Raw genomic sequence first — 21,057 nt, 5'->3', positions numbered from 1 at the left:
AAACCATTTTAATTTTTTTTCCAGGGCCAAGAGACAAAAGAACCTATTTATTGCCTGAGGGGATTTTTACTAAAATGAAAGCTTAATCTTTCATGTTTTTTTAAGCAAAGGCTTTTAAAAAATCATTTCTAACAATGCTGTAGGGAGACACTTCCATGGGTATGCAAAATTGAAATTATAAATTTACAATTATAAAAAAATTAATAGTTTGGGGGATTGTATTGTCTCTGTTCTTTCTGAATGAATACTCTTTCAAGCTTAAGAGAAACTATTTAGCACATGGAGGAGAATGAGTGTCCTTAGACTCTCTTGTGGTCAAAGCTATTTAGTCAGAATGTATGAGAGAAAGATCATTGGAGTTTAATTTGTTTGGAAAGCCTCAAATATCAGCTGTCCTGCTGGCTCCTCACTTCATGGCCTATTTTTCTGTGTGGCCAATGCACTGAAGTTGGCCTGACCACTGTCTCCTCTGTACTAGCATGGTGCACTGATGGTTCCTAAACCTTATCTATGTAAAATTAACCTTCATGATGAATTTTAACTGAAACAACCATCTTCGGGGCCCTTATGACACATGTTTACAAAGGACAGAACAAGAGCTCTTGGTCAAAGATTGATTCAGGGAAGATCTTCAGGGGAGAGATATCTGGGTAGAAACATGGATATGATTTACGTGGCTGCCATGGTTCAAGGCATACTGGAAGTACACACTTATGCCCATCTCCATTCTGTTAAAGGCAGTATTTTGCCTTTAACAACAGCAAGAAAAGGATTACATTTAAGCATCTACCTTTGCACTGCCCCAAATTTGGGCTGTTTTTCTCAACTAAGAAATATTTATTTTATGCATTATCTGGAGAGACACAAACATTTCTTCCTGGCTTAGCACAGGCTTTGAAATCAGACAAAATAATTTACACTTATGAAACACAACAACTGAAGTGTTTTTTTAAAGGAAAACTAGACCAAAAAAATACCCTTAAGGCCTCCAAACATCCACACATTGAAAGGCAGACTTAAATGTTTTCTGCCAACATATTTCAAGTTTTAGTGGAAACACTTTGAGCTACTATGAAAAGCTTTATCAAACTAAATTCATTTTCCATGGAGCAGAGAAGAATCATTGAAGATATTATTCAGGTTTACAAAATCTGTAATAGGGTGGAGAATGTGGAACCAGATAAGGAAGGTTAAACTGAAGAACATTTTAACAAGGCTGGATTTTAGGTTGGTTGTGCAACATAAATAGGTCAGTGGACCTACTAGAGATTTTTCAAGCTGTCTAATATTAGAAACACTTGTGTACAGATGCCATCTATAAGACTTTCAAAGACAAGTGGCATTCTGAACGCACTATTTGAAAGGCTAAAGGTCCAGAATTTTTTGAAAATAACACAAGTTCAATGTGCTAGCCAAAATCATTAATCTCTTTGGAAAAAACCCTTGGTATCTGCACTACCATACCACCTGAGCAATAGGAAGCTCTAGTTACCCCAAAGATATATCTGCCCAGCCCAGTGGAAGCACCTGTCTACCATGGGTCTCTGCAGACCTGGGCATCAGATAAAACAACCTTCTAGGTACTCAAGGAGCCTCAAGATCAGGTTAAAAGGGAACAGCAGGTCAGACAGGCTGGTTAAGAAGACTGTGTTGGAGAGGGAAAGAGAGAAATGTGGGCCTTAAGGTTGAATCCAAGTTCTGTGTGTAGATGGCAAAACAAAGTGCATGACAGGAACATTCTGGTGCCACTTTGCGGCAGAGCAGCAAAGAAAAAAGGGAGTTAATTTCCAGCCCCCCTGCACCACAGTGCAGTGCACTGAGTTGCCCTGAGAAGTCTTGTCAGTATGGGTCAAGATATGTTTTGTGTGTCTTGGAAGGACAAGGCTGCTCAAACATTTATCAGCTAAACTGCAGAGATATCACAGAATATGCATGAAATGCAACATTTCTGCTTCTATAAATGGGTGGCATTTAGACAGGTGTAACATGGAAACACTGACACTGGGAATAGCCTTTTGCAAAGTGTTAAGTCCCAGCACCAGGACAGAGGGAAGAGATTGTTCAAGTTTGAAAGAAATACATCAGCAAGTCAGAATTATTTTCACCCAACCTGCTTCTCAGAGATGTTGCTAATGAATATTATTTTTAGGTAGAGATGAGGCTCATGCCACAAACCAGGAAAATTCTGCACAAACTTAGTATTAGTCAAGCTTCTTTCCATTTAACCTCTGTCCCAAACAAACAATAAAACTGTAATATAATGGGAGCCCTGGACAGCAGTAACACCCAGCACCACACGGTCCCAGTTCTACTGTGCAGAGAAGACTGTTTTCTTTACTGATGAGCTCAAACCATTTGCCATGAATTACTTTTTCATGGGGGATAAATACACACTTAAACAAGATTAAACACAAATGTTCTTTAGTGGTGTCTAAAATAATATGAATGTTTTTTAGAACAGCAATAAACACACTTTATGATGCAAATAATTACACCCTGCAGCCTTTATGTAACAATAAGTGGCCGGATTCACTACTCAGCTACATCACTGTAAACCCAGAGTAACTACACTGAATCAATATTTCTCTCTGTGGATTCTGGTGATCCTGAAGTGTTACCTAAGTCTGAATTTGCCCCAGTTTCTCTCTAGGCTTTTGTGGACATCAGACATGCATGGCTGGAAGTCCACGTGGTGGTCATGGAGGTACCTCCACCTCTTATCCTGTCCCTTTTCCCCCCATAAATCTGGCTTCTGTTTAGTGTAATGAAGTCAGAATCTGGCTGTGTATTCCTTGTGCATCTGATATCACTTCTGTAACTGTGTACTCAGGACCAGAAGAAAGCTCAACCGAGATCCAGGAAGAGAAGGAAAAAATAAAAAGGACTTTACAAAAATTCATGAAGGGTAAAGGCAGTACGTGCATGTGCTGGGAATCAAGCATCAGTATCTTGGGGATTAAAAAGAACCACCTCAGCTGATTTTCCTTTGGATGGGAAGAATTTGGTCATGTTCTGAATTTTTTGTGAAAAGTTAATTTTATCTTAAGTTTCCCATGCAAATGTAATTTTCATGCAGAGTCTGTAAGATGGGTCTGTTAGGCTTTAATGGCCCCTGAAACGAATCTGGAATGGTGAACATGTCCACATTGGACCACTTAAAAAAGCAGTTATTTGCTTAAAAATGACACCAACAAAAACGTATTCAGCTATTAAAGGTTCTTCACGATTTACATGAGCATGGAACATAAGACACAACATGGAATCAGCATTTTAACGACCATCTTCCCCTTGACTCCCATGTTTGTGAGTTGGAAGCAGGCACTCTGCTCTTACCGGGACTTGTGAGGGCTCCCAGAGCACCAGTCGTTGTGGAGAGAGGGTTTGCATTGGTGGTGGTAGCTGAGGTCTGGGCGGCAGCTGCTGCGGCTGCTAAAGTTGCCAAGTTCTGTAACTGTAAAGCGTTCATGCCTATGCGGAGAAGCGATAGGATTAATTAAGACAGGTAATCATCATCATCATAATCATAATCATCAAAAAGTGCTGTTATCAATGATCATGGAGCTTGGGGTGTACCTTGCCAATAAACTCTTTTCTAAATTCTTTTCACTCCCAAGACATCTATGATCTGGAACCACCTCTTACAGTTCCTGAAGAGTATCTCTCATCTCTCTACCTTGGAGTTGAGAGAATTTACCAAAGACACCAGCCTATACTTCAGGAAAATTAAACCTGGTTTCTGCCTCTTCTAAGGGAAGAATAGAATTAAAAGTCATTTAAACTCTGTGTGAAGCCCAGGCACAATATTATTTCCTGACACAATGGGGGATGTAAAGAAGATAGCTAGCATTTAAAACACATTCAGGACAGGGTCATATAATTGGGATGAATAAAATTTGTTTCCCATGTCTCCTCTGAATATAACTACTAAGGTTACACTGTGCAGTAGCCAGTAATTGTGTTCAATTTCCTTTTGATGGTTAATTTCTAAAAACATATATGAACTAAGTACATCAAATTAGTAGCAGCCTGACCACAGAGCCATCATTGAGACAAGGATTTTCAGGCTGTAGCTCTGGACTATGATATCAAGTCTACTGAGTCATCTGTCACTTCATTATTTTAGAAGATGTGGGGGAGATACACTGTCATTTTAGTGACAACCTTAAAGAAATGGAGGCATTTAAATAGCAGAGGTTTAATTTAGATGGCAAGCAAAAAAGGACAAATAATAAAGAGGACTTTTGTGAAATGGAAAAAAAAGATGATTAAGGAACAGCCAATGGCATACATTTGCTTAAATCGGAGGGACAGAACTTGGTCTCTCCAGAGGAATTCAAAAGAACATTCCTTTTACCTTGGACTAGATAAAGTACTTGGGAACTGACTCTAAGGTGAAATAGTTCAGTAACAGCTGAAGTGCAGATATAAAATGGGTGCTAGCATTAACCAGACTGGATCCTTCTCAGGATCCCCTGAGTAAGACCAGCTATCCCCAGGAGTGATGTTCAGACTGGGCATTTACACAAGGACGTGAGAAACATGGTTTGGAAGGTAGTGAGAGATCATGCTTTGGGTTTGGACACATGAAGGAGGTCTGTGAGGGCTTGAGCTCTCAACAGAGTTGAAAAAGTGCAAAAATGCAAAAGACTAAAAGAGTTTTATTATGTTCTTGTAGCCCTGAAAATACAAGTACACTCACAAAAGGTTAGGTAGGAAGAGCAATACCTTTTCTAGACTTAGTGATAGAGCTGGGAAGACTGCATGAGTGTTGGGGAATACTCAAGAAAAGCTTGAATGCCTAGAAACTTGTCTGATTTTTTCTGAATGTTAGTTTGCTAACAAGAGATATTACTTCTCCCTGCACACTTTGTATCTCAAACAGGGGAGCTTAACAACAACTTAGAGAAAATGAAAACAAGAGAGTTTAAATAAAATACTTGGTAAGTATGTTTGAGAAGAAAAAAAATGAAATGAACGAGATGATGCTTTCTCGGAATTCAGAACTCCTTCAGTAATGGAGAGTGATATTACTTTCAAACACATGTTTTGCAGACTCGGGTTAGTACAATCAACAATCTCCATAAAGAGGAATTCTTACTGTCACAGCATTAGGCACTGTGAAATGAACCTTGATATAAGCATCTATGTGTGAATAAATCCCCAAATTTAAACACAGCATGTTCCAACAGGCAGGTCAGGCCTCAGGTGAGCACCTAATTTGACTGAGGTTCTAATGTCGGTGTCTTGGTCAATGCACAGATTCAGTTCAGATGTTGGTGTTTTTGAAAATGTGACGCAATTACAGTGGTGGGAATTAAGATTTTAGTTGATCCAAGATACACCAATTCATAGCCTGGAGCCAGAACAAGACACTTGGAGAAATTATGTGACCAAGAAAGCTCTTTAAGGTTTCTTTTGGAGGCTAAGGACCATCTTAAAAGATAAGGGTTTTCTCAAAAACTACCAATCCAAACTATTTTGCAAGACACAGTTCAGGTAGAAATTCAGGTATGCAAACAACATTGTTTTATTTTTTTAAACTACTCATCTTACTTAATTGTTTACCTTGAGTGTATTTTTTTCCCACCAAAGAATTATCGTGCTTTGATAGTAAGACTGCAGACTATTTCAAACAAGATTTTGGGTATGAAGAAGACTTAAGCTGGGACCCAATTCTTTGAGAACAAAGCAGTCAGTAGTTCTCAAAATGAGACATGGAATTAATTTTCATCCTGGCCTGATACTGGTCCTCAATTATCATTTACCTTCCTGTTTCATAAGGAGCATAAGCAATTCAGCAAAGAATATCCAGAAAACACTGCTGGTCTTCACCGAAGCTGTATTTCGTGTCATCTGTAACAAGGACTAGGGAAAGCAGTGGGTTGCTCTCCTCCATAGGATTGGCTTTCTATCACCCACTGTTTAGTTACTCATCAAAAGGATCAGTCATAACCAGCTTATATTTCCTCTGTGTGGAGGTTTCTTTGGACTTTTAAATGGAATACATGGTAGGATTAAATACTTGTGGTGAATACAGAAGGGTTCTAGAGGAGAGCCTAGGCCAGACAAGGTCAACAGGCAGCAGAGCAAACAACTGCTCTCTGTACTCATGAATCACCCTTGCACCTCTGTGGATGCAAAACAAATACCATCATTGCCTCATCCCACAAAAACTTTTTTTTTTTTTAATAGTGGGACATTTTCTGTATAAGCACAGGAGGAACCCATCAATTTGGCAAATGAGTTTCAATGCCCAAAGAAGATGAACAAACAAGAACTTGGTGGTGATGAAGTTGTCTCCCCATCCAGTTTGTTTTACTGTAGAGGTGACTGTAAGACACTGGCCACAAAACAGCCTGCAGATGTTACAGGGTGTCAGCTCGGGTCTCTGCAGGACAAAAAACTGCTGACTGTTGTCACACTTGAGTAAGAGAAGGACAGCAAAGACCCCCACTGAATTGAGCACCCAAATGTGACTGTCAGCAAGAGCTCATGGCACACACTGTCACCCAGCATGCTCTAGAGTCCATTTTGTCAACAGTTTTATCACTTAACATGCATCCTCTTTAGGATCCTCTTTTGCTCAAATATCTGAAAAATAAGTCCTGTCATCACTGTTTCACGTTCCCCAGGCATTTTACCATTTCTGCTCTTCCTTTATTGGTTTCTCCCATCAACTTGTCAGGAGTGTCAACATCCCACTTGCTTGGACAAACTTGGAGGAAGGAAACCAAATGCTCTGAAGTCCAGACCCCAAAAGTACTTTGCTTTCAAATGGGGATTTTTGGTTCAATTGAACCTCAGCTGAGGTACAGTTCTGCAGTTCTGTGGGATGAATCTGCCCTCTCATTCTCTCCCCTTTCACACACTCTCTTCACACATTTCACATCCTACAGTTTTTTCAAAACAGTCCCAGATCCCGCAACAGAGCTGGACGGCAAATGAATAGATGGATTTTATTTGAAAGTGCTGCTCACTCAGCAAATGCACCTCTCTCTGAAGAAAAATGCAAATTGCTTAACGCTGAGGAACAGCCTCATAGGCAGAGCTGCACATGAAAAATGAAAATCCTCCTGTAGGGAAAAAAAAACCCCTTCTGGGTAAGGAATAACTCTTGATCTTCATGATGGAGACAATGTTGGGAATTAAAGGGAAATGATTAAAAACCTCAGAATCATAATACAGTTTGATTCCATTTTTAATAACATGTATTTACCAATGTGCTATCAGCTTGGCAAATATTCAAGATTGCAAGGAAATTCAACTTTCATTTTGTTATTTGGCAGATTAAAAAAACAATTAAATTATGTACAAAACAGATGCACAGTATGCCTTGCTTGAAACTTAAGATTTAAAAAAAAATTATTTATAAGGATAGGGGCATGAAAATTTAATTTAATGTTCACCTTAGGTAATTTTGTGTCTTATTGTTCACAGCAATTACCATAAATCTACATATCAATAAGCAAGAACAGATGTCAGTTGTTACAAGTGCTTGCCAATCAGGCCTGTTAAAAAGTGACAGATGGATGGTGATAGAACATTCTCATAAGGCCTATTAGCACATTCACAGGAAATTTTTGTAGTGCTGCACAGTCACAGATGCAGTTCTGTGAAAACACGGGGAAATTTGAGAGCACGAGATTTACATTTTACAACTTCTTGTGCTGCTCTGACACAAACTTTCATACAATGAAGTAATTTGCCTCGTTTCAGTCACTGCAGCTTTTCTCCTGTGATAACTGTAAATTTGGAATTATTGGATATTTGTAGAGGAGGGAACGGAGTCACAAGCCGTTCCTGAAGACTTCTTAGGCCTCATCAGCTCTTGGGTTTCTAAAACCATAATATAATCATATTAGGAAATAGCTGAGATTTGCTCACTGAACAAATTCCTAAAAAAGGAAGGCACCAGCTACATTTAGAGGCACCGTATGCATGGAGAGTTTCAAAGTCAGTGGTGATTATCAGAGCCAAATCTGATAGCTCATAAGCAGTTCCCACTGACTTGACTTCCTTTGCTTTGGAAATTTTATCCTTCTCAATTATTAGGATTTATTCCATCTGAATTAAATCCTGGCTGCAGCTTAAAAAATGTGGATTAAGGTAAAATTTATCATCTCCAGGCTAAAAAGCAACTATTTGCTAACACTGACATCAGCCATTTTGGATGCTGATGGTAAAATGTGTGGAAAGGTGTGGAGGGTGAGGCTATTCCAGCAATATTCTAAGAATTAAAATAGACAGGAGAGCTAAGTGCTACCTCCATCAAACCATGCATATTCTGTGGATACTTTTAGAAAGCTGCTTTGCTGAACGATGCTTGAGGTACCCTGACCAGTTACTGTTTGATTGAGCAAAGCCCTTAAAACAACTTTTAAGTCCAGAGTTGATTCTGCTCTGTTTTTTAAGAGTATGTGCTTAAATCTGACCGGAGGCTCACATAGAATGGTTTGAGTTGGAAGGGACCTTAAAGATCACCTAATTCCAACCCCCCTCAAGCTATGTTTTGACTTATGTAGGATAAAGTTACTCACTCAGGCTCTTGCTATAGTCAAAGAAGAGAGAGGGGATAATGAAATCATCTGATCCTAAAATAGAATCATAGAACCATTGACTCATAGAACATTTGAGTTGGAAAAGACCATAAAGACCATCTAGTTCCAACCCCCCTGCTATGGGCAGGGACACTTTCCATTAGTCCAGGTTGCTCCAAGCCCTGTCAGACCTGGCCGTGAACACTTCCAGGGATGGAGCATTCACAGCTCTCTGGGTCAGGGCCTCACCAACCTCACAGGGAAGAACTTCTTCCTAATATACATAATATTTTCCTAATATCCATAAAATAGATTAACCTCAGCCTTGGCAGGATGAATCATTACCTGGGAGTGACTCCCTCTTCACTGACATTGCAGGGAGATGGGATGCCTGCTTTCCAAACTGCTGAGGTTCAGCTGGATGAATTCCATCCACACAGGGGCCAAGGCAATAAAAAGCCCCCTCGCCCTCCGTTTACTGGTTATGGAAAGCCCACACAGAACTACAGATCTTGTGCCCAGACTTGGCCAAACAGCCAAGTCATGCACTTTTACCACCTGAATAAGCACGTCTCCTCAACTGCTGAGCACCGCTTTTTCCTCTCAAGGTGCCTCTCCTTCTCTGAGAAGGAGCAACGTATGGATTGTGAACGGGCTCACTTGCTGCAAATTCTGTCTCTCCAAAAATGCTGGAGTTGTTTAATTTATTAGTTAAAAGAAGAAGAAAAAAAGCTAATTTTGTGTGTTAAAATAACTAGGACTTTCAATGGAATTAGTGTTACAAAAGCTGAATGTTTTTGGTCCCTGAGGTCAGCATTTTCAAAACTAGAAGTTATCTTTAAGAAACAGCTATCTCCCTTGAGCTGGAAACAGTTTCTCGGTGACCTTTACTTTTAATATGATATCCCTAAAGAGGTCATAGCAGGAGAAATCCTCCTTCTGTATGGCTTTGCTGGAGTGAAGCCATCCAAGAGTCAGAGGATATAAAGGATCCTTTGGCCAATGCAAAAGTATAGAGCTTTTGTGCAGATGGTCCCGGCTTCCAACTGGTCCCTCCAGATCCAACGAGCCAATCCAACAATTAGAGGAAAATATTCAGAAAGCAGAACCTCACAGACTTTCTCTCATCCATCTGCTCCTACACACTCTGCAACAGGAGGAAATATGGCTTGGGTAGCCGAAGAAGGGTGGAATGGATTGAACAGGGCTCAGAAAAGGCCAGAAGTTCAACCCAAAACACAACCAAACTGTGAGAGAACGTGGACAGGACTGCAAAAAATATATACACTGGAAAAATATTAAAAGTCCCAGCTGCAGAGGGCTTAGGGATCTGAAAGACAAAGAAGAAAAGCCAGACCCATGGCTTCTCCTTGTGTTTAACCTCAGAAAGCAAAGTACACTCTCTATTCAATGAAATTAAGAGAAACCCTTTGTGTCTTTTATAAGTACTGTACATTTTTTTATGTCTTGAATGATTACACATACAGAAACATTGTTGTATGAACCAATATTTGTTCCTGCCAAAATATTTGACATTAATGGACAATAGAAAATCTTCCTTGACCTTATATTGTTTAAATATTGAAAACATTGAAATATTTTCTACAATCATCCTAGCAATAGTGAATCTGTTTACTCCATCTGTGTAGTAATTCCTGAGCTCTTAAACAGGCAGGTTGGCTCAAATAACTGCAGCCTTTAGGACCTGCTCCAGCACCAGCCAAATTCAATGCAAACATTCAAGCAACATCAATCTCCTTTGAACTAAGCTTCCCAAGCAATTTGTATATATTTGAAGGAGGAAATTTTGTTTGCTTGAAAGGTTGCTAGTGTTTAATGTAGCTTGCATTGTCTTTTACAGTAAGACAACCAAATCACATAATGTAATTAATCTACATTATTAGCCTTCCCCAAAGACAAAGTGCAGGCTGGACACTGAGGCTCGTGAGAGGCACGTGAGAGGAAACATTGCCTTTAAATTAGCATTAGCAGGTACCAGAGGAGGGGAGGAAAAGTGAGGAAGTGCTCACTATGAAATACACACATAAGGATGGCATGTCCTTGCATGTTTTACACAGGACAATGAAGCAGACTTTGGCAAGGTAGAATTAGTGCCTGTAATCAAGACCAGGGGATTACTGTAATACCAAAGGCACCACTGCCAGCTCTCCCAGCTTTATTACCAGTCTCAACATATTACATTGTTTTCTTTGGCTTGACTCATGAAGTAGAATGATTTCATGAAAATCTCGTTTTTCAATAGAAATGAGATAAAACTGAACTGGAGAATTAAGCACGGAACCTTAAAGCTTGGAAAGCTAAATGGCAAGCTACAGCTTTTTGTCTCCCAAATTTTAGGATCTCAAATTTTCATTAAACCAGTTTCATGATTTGCTTGGACTTCACACAATGCTGAATATATAGCAGGGCCAGTGGGCTGCTACAGCAAGAACAGTGTTCACTTTTAGACCTGGTGTTGTGTGCTTAATGTCTGTATGTTAGAGAGTTCTTGAGAAAAATTCCCATTTTTCTTTGGACTGTATTCCCAGCTTACAAAAAACAAACACACAAACAAAGAAACTACAATATTTTTCAATCACAAATGCCTAAAAATCCCACTCCTTTCACCAAAATCAAAGAACCACTGCTTTTGCAACATAAGAACTACTTTAGCCAGACTGAGGCATGGCATTAGGGAAAGGGAATTTAGGACTCCACACTGAAGAGCAGTGTCTTTGCTCTGCTAGCAAAGAAAATTGCTTTGATTTAAGAAATAATATCACTGAGCATAGAAAATAACTCTTCACATGTGCAGTGGGATGTGTGCTGTGCCTCTTCTGTTCTGTACAGAGACAACACAAGCTTTAGCAGTACAAATAAACACTTGCAGATCCAAAGGGCCCTAATTTTGTTCAAGGGGGTGGCTGTATCAGAAGTCCTAATGTAGCAAACCGTGACTTCATCAAGATTTAAGCACAAAAGAGGTGTTAGAGCCCTGACATGGAAGTTAGGGTGGAATTTCAATGGCTCATGCAGCTTTTGATCAAACTTTTAGTGTCTGAATTACATGGTAAGCACACCCATCGACTTCAAGGATAAAAGTTGCACCCCTCAAACACGAAGTTCAAAGAACTTGAAAGCTGCAATGACGGACCTTCTTTAGCACCTCACTCAATTGTGTCTGGATTTTATTCCTCACTTTGAAATGTTATATTAGTAGGCAAACTATATGCAACATGGAATTACATATTAGATTCTTTTTTGTAAAATGAACCTGTACAGCTTAAGTCAAAAAACTCTAGGCCTTTATAAATGTTCAAAGATAGCTTCAGCTGGTAATGCAAGCTCTTGCTGCAGACACAGGAATACTTTCTATTCCTTCCATAAAACATAATATACAAATTGTTAATACCAGATGCACTGCATGACACAGTACGGCCTGATTTCCAACGAGAGGATGTGAACTCTCAGTTCTAACAATGAAATAGTGCTTAGTCTTTGGCACTTTCATGTAGAGATGCAGCTTGGAGAACAATTTACCTTGTTACCTACAAATTACCTTACCTTTACTAATTTTACCTTGAACATAAAGATTTAAGAGTCACATGTTTTGGGGAAAGAAGTAAACTTCAAGCTGTTTTGATAACATGAATGTGAGATATAAAATACATTTTTTTCCAAGAGAGACAGTCAGTCATCAAATTATCCCACAGATGAGTGCATTAGCAATCGAATTTGCAGTTGAAAAAGTATGTCCCTTAAGTAACAATGATGTGCTGCTATGATTTCTTAAGATGACTTTCTTCTCGTCTCAAAACCCTATGATTTTCAGAGAATAAATCACATCCTGGATTGAAAGCCTATCCTGGAAATACTTGACTAAAATCCTTACTTTCAACAGAGTTCTTGAAGACAAAGCTGAAACTACACTAACAGCGAGAAATAGGCAACAAAAACTTCTAAGGTGCACATAACGCAATGAATATCACATTATTTTTCCTCAGTGTCCCAATTCTTTCATTTTGTAGACCTAACCAAATATAAAAACATTAAAACACAATCTTTGAGCTCAAAACCACTTCCAAAACTGCCAAGTGTAAAACTGTTTCTGAACTACTCTGTTCTGTTTATCATATTAAGATACATTATTTTGATGAAAAAAATGCTAGATTGCAAGTGTAACATAATAGAACCAGCAAGCACTGCCAGCAGGAAGGAAGAAGAGAGAATAATTCAGAGATATTGTCATCTGTAGGCCAATTTATATTGTCAGACAGTAGGTTCACATTATTCTCTGATGTCACTGCAATAATGGCATAATATAACGATTGAGCAAAGAATACCTGTGGGGTATAGCTATACAGTGTGGTGTGTATATATACTTGTTAAAGTGTTTCAGGCTTCATTCAAAGCAGAACCAGAAGCAGCAAAAGACCAAGATTAAAAAAAGAATGAGAAATGGTGCTCATAAAGGCTTCTGAATATTTTAGCCCTTGTTTTGTGATGATGAAGCAAGCATAATGTTGTATTTCATTGATTCAGTGGGCTCATGATTAAAATAAACTAATGTAGCAATTTAGGGGTTTTGTGATTCTTTCTTTTTTTTTCCTGTAACAAGAAAAAAAAGCGCTTTTTAACAGTTCCTCACGGCAGGCATAATGTGCATCTGTGCTCTGATTTACTGCACATGCTGCCTTCTCTAGCATCATGTTAAGTTAGGATATCAGCATGGTAGGTCACACAGTGGGAATGACCTTTTGCTAATCACTACACATCAGTTACTACTGGCACACAGCTCATTACTAAGAAACCCTCCAACTAGCTGGCTTTCAAATCTGCTCACACTTTGATTCTCTTTCCCCCTTTTCTTTCTTTCTTTTTTTCCTCCAGACTAAAGATTATACTTTTACATAAAATCTCTGTTGTGCAATTTTGCCAACTAGGGTTCCAAAGTCAAAAAGGCACCCAGTTAATTTTCTGTGATTATAAAAGGAGCCTGAAAATTCATACTGAAGGTAGGCCTGTAATCTTGGGTTTCATTAAAAAGGTCAGAACATTTTTCCTCACCACATATTATTAAAATGTTTGAGGGCTGCCATTAATTTGATTTTTCAGGACACAGAAATCTCACTGGAAATTAGAATGTAATCCTGCTGTTGCTTTCCTGACACTTTTCATAGGGCAGGATACGGCTGCAGGGACTAAGAGCTCTCCTGCAATTTACAATTGGTTACTTTGGCCAAATGGCAGGTGACTAATGCAAGACAAACTGTTTGCACAACCTGGGAGCACTGGGTTTAATTTCAGTCCTGAAAGAGGGGTGAAAGTGTTTCTATTGACGCTGAACCGTGAGCTGTCCCCTGCCAATACATCTGCCACATTTAATACGCAACACGCCCCCCACCCCCTGACAATGCGATTATTAGAGGTACAGAATTCAATAGCTTAAGAATACAAGACATAGCTGGAGCAAAATGAAAGGGTTTTTAACTCACCGGCCATTTGCTGAATGCCGCTGAAGGCACCCAAGTTACTGGAGGAAGTTGCTTGCTGCAGAAGCTGCAAATGAACAACACAACACAGCAATCTATCTAACAGTAATGTAACAAATGAAGATACAACTAAAATGAGCTATCATTTCACATTTGGAATATTTCTGCTTTCCTTTACATTTATATAGTCTCTTGCTTCTGTCTGCTGTTGGAATGAACATCCCTGGAGTCAATGCTGTAAATCCATATTAATGTCTAATCTCTATTAAGAAACACAGAGACACAAGGGAAACTCAATAACATGGCTGCTTTAAAACAATTAATCAATTTATTCTTTTTAACAACCAGGTGTTAAATCTATTTAAACCAACATAGTGTGACTAATTACAACCCTCTGTAGTCTAGTAGTTACCATAACTCATCTCTGTCAATCATGGTCCATTCCTCCCCACCCCTGTGAATTCAGTTTTTTCTTTATTATCTTTATGAATCAGGCACACAGATATTCATTAGACTGGTATTTGTATATATAGCAATTTAGCCTATCTCAGTATTAATTAGCCTACCTCAGTACTAACATATATTTTTAATTGCTGGGTAAATTGCTGTTTATATCACGATACCAAAGCATTGTATGCATGCAAATGATGTTATTTATACATACACAATACATATATATGGGCACATGTATTTCATAGACTCCTAGAACGGTTTGGGTTGGAAGAGATCTTAAAGATCATCCACTTCCAACTCCCAGGTCACAGCAGGGACACCTTCCACTAGACCTTCCTCAAAGCCCCATCCAGCTTGGCCTTGAACAGTTCCAGGGATGGAGCAGCCTCAGCTTCTCTGGATAACCTGTACCACCCACACAGGAAACAATTTCTTCTGAGCATCTAATCTAAACCTGCCATCTCTCAGTTTAAAATCACTATCCCTTGTCCTGTCACTAAATGCTCCTGTAAAAAGGCCCTCTCTAGCTTTCTTGGAGGCCCCCTTTAGGTATGGAAAACTCTAAGGTCCCAGAGGCTTCTCTTGTCCAGGCTGAACAGCTCCAACTCTTTCAGCTCTCTCTCCATAGCAGAGGTGCTTCAACCCTCTGATCACCTCTGTGGCCTCCTCTGGATTCACTCGAACATGTCCATATCTTTCCTGCACTGGAGGCTCCAGAGCTGGATCCAGCACTGTGGGTGGGGTCTCACCAGAGCAGAGCAGAGGGACAGAACCTTCTCCCTTGAACTGCTGCCCATGGTGCTGGGGATGCAGCCCAGGACATGTTTGGCTTTCTGGGCTGGAAGTGCACATTGACAGGTCATGTTAAGTTTCTCATCCACCAACACTTCCAAGTTCTCCTCAGGGCTGCTCTTGATTCATTCTCTTGTGCTTGGGATTGCTCTGATCCAGGGTCAGGACCTTGCACTTGGCCTTGCACTTTGTGAGGTTCTATTTGTCTTACTTGGAACCATGAGGAACCCCCAAGTTATCCAAAAGCTCCTCAACCAGACCTCTGACCTCCAGAGCCACAAAAGGCAGTGGCTCCCTCTCAGAGCTGTGATGAAGGGGAGCCTCTCTTGGCCATCCAGGACCTAAGACACGTGGCTGTGGATTTCAGATTTTCCAGCAGGGACAGCAGCTACCACCTGTTTCTCATCTTACAAATGGACCAAGGAAAATACCATTTTAAATTTATGGCTTTTCCTGGCCACCTTCACTTTCTGTGTGAGGGGATATGAACCATGCATGTTTAGCATTGACAGGACCATGCATTAAAGCAAAAGCCATTTCTAAATGAAAATGTGGAAATTTGCTGATTGAACCACAACATTCTAGTTTAGAGGCTGCACCATATGGATATGGCCCCCACAGTATTCAGTTGCCTATCTGTCCTCCCCTAAGGAAGAACTTAAATTTTATTCCAGCTATAAAAACCGGACTAACATTTAAAATCCCCAATAAAACAAATGGAATCAAATTTTATTTATGGCAGAGGGGCTGGAACTAGATGATCTTTAAGGTCCCTTCTAACCCAAGCCTTTCTATGAATCTATGATTTGTTTTGCAGCAAAAGGATACTTTAAATGTTTGCCTTTGACAACACGGACGCATCTTCAAAAGCTCATTCAGATTCCATTCTTTGTTATTTATTTTTAGGCCACGTGATAAACACACCCAGAAGAAGACACACTGTGTATCCTGGACAATTTAGCAGTGCAGGGAATTTACTAGAACTGATTTACCATGGTCCTAAAATAACTACAGTATAATACAGCCACCGCCTCTGAAGTGAACTTACAGCTAGATATTGTGGTGTGAGTCCTCCAAGACCTGTGAGGTTTCCCCAAGTGGCAGTATTGAGCTGTTGCATCTGCTGAGCCAACTGCTGCTGCAAACGCCGCTGCTCCTTGTCCTTTTGGGTGTCAGCAAACTTCACCACGATTGGCGAAGAGCAGCCCTGTGGTTGGACAGATCGGGAAAGACAGAAGGGTTAAATCACACCAGGTCACTCTCACCTTGTGAGCTCAGCCACGTCCTGTAGGGCCACTGGCACTGGCACAACGACATCGCTCACCCTCTCTTTGTGACTGGCATGTGTAGGACCACAAGGACTAAGATTTTCATGTTCTTAGGAAAAGAGGCTATGGAGAAATTATTGATTCCCCAGCTCTTTTTATAAAGCACCTTTCCTCAGGCTCTCTTTTCCTTCCAGCTATCAAAATTGCTGCCAGAGACAGCAAAGTGTACCAGTCCTCTTTAATTAAGCTTCACAGCTGATGAGATGGACGTGATGCTTTGTCTGCAGTCTGTTTTCGAGGCATCGCCAAAGGGAGAGGTGTCCAACCTCTGCGCTGCCAGGGACCACACAGCCAACACCGCCCTGCCACTGCGGTCTGGCTGTGCCGTCACGCTCGGTGCAGCTGGCGCGTGCCCCCTAAATAGACTGGGAGCAGCAGATTTACCTCAGCGCCCACCATCAGCGAGGCACCGGCCCTGTTCACACCAAGGACCCCCGGTCAATTCACCCACCTGCGGTCCGCTCCCAGGCACGCTTTGTATCAAGCACCCTTGAGATGTGAACAAAGGGCAGGATGCAGACCAAAAGGGACTAGTTCTGGTGATAGCAGCCCATTCCTGATTGCCACCATTTCTTCTATTGCTTCTATCAGCCTCTTGTTACATGGTATGGCAAGGCTGTAAGATGCCTTAGGAAATAGGGAAGCTGTAAGAAAGAGCTAGAGGTATGGTCTGCAGCCTACTCCTCACCCATGGCTGAGGGACCCTTGGGAAGAAGCTGAAGGTCACAGACCAAACGGACTTTTGAGGTAAACTGGAATTTCCTTAGGACTTCAAATTGGCCATTCCTGGGCAAAGTCACTGAGAGAATGAGACATGATTATGAAAGATGTCTCTGTTGATATCTCTCTGTTTCTTTTCCCTGCTAAGAAATGTTTCATATTTTAACCTTTCAAGTCTTCATTTTTTTCAGATCAAGAAAGAAAACTATATACTGCAATGATTCAGTTCTTCAAATTAATTCAAGCATTTTGTGAGTCATTGGAACTGTCAATCCATTTCATACTGCTTTTCAACTTCACAGCATCCAATGAATAACTTCCCTTGCCATGCTTTGTTATACTAATTTCTTGTCTAACTTCAATCTGAACACAATGGCAGGAGTGATAAGTGACTCAAGTCCAAAAAACAGAGCAGTGCTTTAGCCAAAGTGTATAGCGTGGGATGCAGAGCAGGGTTATACTTCACCTACTCTTCCCATGGCTGCTCTCACAACACTGTGAACATCTTCAGAAAAGTTCCTGTCCTCAATTCTTTACAAAAAGCAGCCATGTACCTTTTCTCTGAAGAACCTCACACCAGGACAAGTGATAAAAATATTCACAATAATGAGATGAAATGATGAAATAAACCGCAATAATAATAACAATAACAATAATAATAATAATAATAATATCTCATATAAATATCTCCCATCAACACTGTTCCTTTAGAATTATCTTAGAAAATCATCGCTTGTGGTTTATTATTCCACCTCAAATTCTTTTCCTGGGTGTTTCATTGTAAAAATGTCTTTCAGTGTTTCAGTGAGGAAGAAAGAAGATACATAACACTCCAGCAATCAAATAAAGATTATGAAGGAGTCAGCTTGTTACACAATTACCTCTCTCTAGTGATTTTTATACTAATATTAAAAATAAGATCATTAAGAAAAAAAGAAGAAAGAAAAAGGAGCCAGGGGGTAGAGGATGTGAGAGAGATTTTTCTGGTTTTGCTAATAAAAAAAAAAGGAAGCTGTTTCTATCTAATACAGGGTTTGGTAACACTGGGCTAAGAACAACTGGAACTTACTGCCTTCTGCCTGGATGTACAAGAGAATCAAGTCTACTTCCAAAGAAACAGAAATGAGTATCAAAGGAAGAAATATTATATGGTTATTCCAGTTTTCAGTTCAGTAGTTCAGCATTCAACACTACAGCTGACATATTTATGAATGCTTAAATGTCAGTAAATTGTATAAAAACAATATCTCTGCAATTTATGAATCTATAATTCATTTTTTCACCGCCTGCTCTATATTTCATCACTTCATCATTTTCAAGAAAGCAAACATTCTGAAGACTGAGATTATATCTAGCAAGTGGCTCTATATGAGAAAAGGGTTGTTATTGCTGCATCAAATTTACTCTGATAACAAATTAGTGTCTTCTACTGGTGCTGCATTTGATTGACTTAAACAAACAAACAAAAAAACTCCATAGAAAAGAAACAGAAGAGCAAACACTTTAGAGCAGCAATTATATTTTAAAAATCAGTTGATTTAACCAGGTCAGTAAGTCAGGTGGAAAGAGCAGTAAAAGAATGCGTTATTCTAAGAGATGTGTTCATCTGGACTTAACATCCCCATTGTTCTTTCTTAGCCCTCTTTGAAAATTCATCTTGGTCAGTGACGCATGCTAAAGAACTGAAAATAATAAAATAGGAAAAAAAATCTGTAGTAATTGGGTTGCAACGCAATTGTGTACTACATATCTTCCCCTAAGCCCACTTTTGTTTGCAAAAGAACAAGAAACCAAAGTGTCCAAGGATGACTGTTTCAGGCTGAGGGTTGACATGTAACACTAGTCAACCCAATTTAACTTTTCGCTAGAAGAGTATTGGCAAACGTGAGCAAATGTTTTTTTTTTTTTTTGCCTACAGGGTGTTTTCTGTATTATGCACTTCCATTTTCTAGCTTGAGGGGAAGCTTTCCAGCACACATACAAGGTGCATCTGCCTTCCTCATTCAATGGCTTCATATTTCCATGCCATTCAGTGCCATTTTCTCCCCAACAGCTGGTGCTGCCTTCATATTTTTCTGTGTGTTGTCGGGTTGAGTCCCTCCTCCATGGAGCGGGAGGTTGTATGGCTTCTTTCCAAGAAGGGACTCAGACTAAGCTCAACTGATGCAAAGACCCAGATGTTCAAAGTGCGAAATATTTGGAATTGCTTTGCCACTTTGGGGATCTCATTGATGATGTCTGTAAAGGTGTTGAGAAGGATTCTGATCCAAGGGTAACTATTCTACAGAACTAATCTCATTAAGAGTATCTCATCAAAATGCAGCCCCTTTTGGAGTGCCACATAAAACAGAAGAGTGGGAGAATTGTCTGGGAGGTGTTAAGTCTTTATTTTACCATCTTAAAGGCATCATTCGGAAGTAGAGCTGTGTAAAATTCATTTTGCTAGACAGAAAAATACATTAAAACACATGGAAAATATAGGTAAAACACAGTATTACCAATAAACATTTCCTTTTTACTTGGAATCAAACCCAGCAAAACATACAGATTGGAATTAATGGAGCAGTGCATGGCAGACAAATTACTACAGGTATTATTGCAGAGACTCAAAGAGGCAGTTTTTTCACAATAAACTGTCAGACTGCATAGACTGTATAACAGCAGCTTTCTAGTAAAGATAATTTCATTTATTCTCATCTCATTGGCAGATTCTCAACTAAAACTGTATACCCAGGGTCTAAAAATGCATTGCACTGAAAAGAAAACACATTGATTATAAAAGAAGCTCAACCAAATTCAAACGTGATGTTTGGAAAGACAATAGCTTTGCAATGCTGATATCATTACTTGTACTATACAGGAAACAGTTAGTGACATTTTCATGCACTGGCTTGAATTTTATCTTCTCCTCCTCCTTGTTCTCTGTCCACCCTCCCACCCCTGGTCTCCCCCCTTGGCTCGTTACACAAAGCAGCTCAACGACATGACGCAATAATGATTGTTTAGCACCCAGCATGCTTTGGGAGACTAGAGCATTGCAAAGGAAAATCACTGAGAGAAAAAAAAAAAAAATTTGAAAGGTCCTGGTGGAAAAAGAAATTTAAAAAAAAAAAAAAAAAAAAGAAACAAGTGCACATAACATCAATGCCACCTCTGAGAAAAATCATCACTACACGAAGATACAGTATACATAATACAGTATAACATGCACTCTCCAATGATAAGCTAGAAGATCCAGAGTAAGTAAAGATTTCATACTTGTGCCGTTTTTTGTGCAAAATTCTGAAAGACCATGACAAAAATCACAGACTGAAAAAAGTTTTGAGATTGCCAGACAAGCTGTGGCATTCGGTAACCACTCCAATGACCAGATCATTAACTAGCAGCTGAAGTCACATTAAGTGAACCAGTTTAAAGTTTTGAGTTGCTCATCATGATAAAATATGAGGCCATAGAGGCAGTTTGGAAGGGAATGAAGAGTGTTGCTTATGATGGGCCATCCACGATGGTGCTCTGCAGGAAGTGCCACACTCCAATATGTTCTGTCATCATTAGCATTTTTATTGGCTACATGAAGAAGGCGAAATAATATTAACTTAAAAAGAGATTCTATTTGCAGAAAAACACATGCACTAGTAACTCAGTGTGGCCACGTTAAACCTCTTGAGATTTTTCTCAGAGCAGTGCAAACCACAACACTTAGAAATCTATTTAAAAGAAGCTAAGATTTTTCTT

The 21,057-nt window shown here is 39.7% G+C and overlaps 1 protein-coding gene across 4 annotated transcripts in view; it reads right to left on the bottom strand.

The window, feature by feature from the left end:
- The window catches only part of CELF2 (CUGBP Elav-like family member 2), a 375,542-nt gene that overhangs the window by 35,698 nt on the left and 318,787 nt on the right, over positions 1-21,057 (bottom strand). For all 4 annotated transcript variants that reach the window (XM_069034697.1, XM_069034704.1, XM_069034714.1 and 1 more), the window contains 3 exons: positions 16,323-16,481; positions 14,033-14,096; positions 3,334-3,468 (listed from right to left, as the gene is read on the bottom strand). In XM_069034697.1, the coding sequence (XP_068890798.1) occupies positions 3,334-3,468; positions 14,033-14,096; positions 16,323-16,481 (358 nt within the window). The remainder of the gene's footprint in view (positions 1-3,333; positions 3,469-14,032; positions 14,097-16,322; positions 16,482-21,057) is intronic.

Source organism: Aphelocoma coerulescens, chromosome 1A (genome assembly GCF_041296385.1).
Source record: "Aphelocoma coerulescens isolate FSJ_1873_10779 chromosome 1A, UR_Acoe_1.0, whole genome shotgun sequence".
In the NCBI taxonomy this organism is placed as follows: domain Eukaryota; kingdom Metazoa; phylum Chordata; class Aves; order Passeriformes; family Corvidae; genus Aphelocoma; species Aphelocoma coerulescens.
Note: the sequence above shows the minus strand (reverse complement) of the source record. Positions and strands in the feature narration are given on the sequence as shown.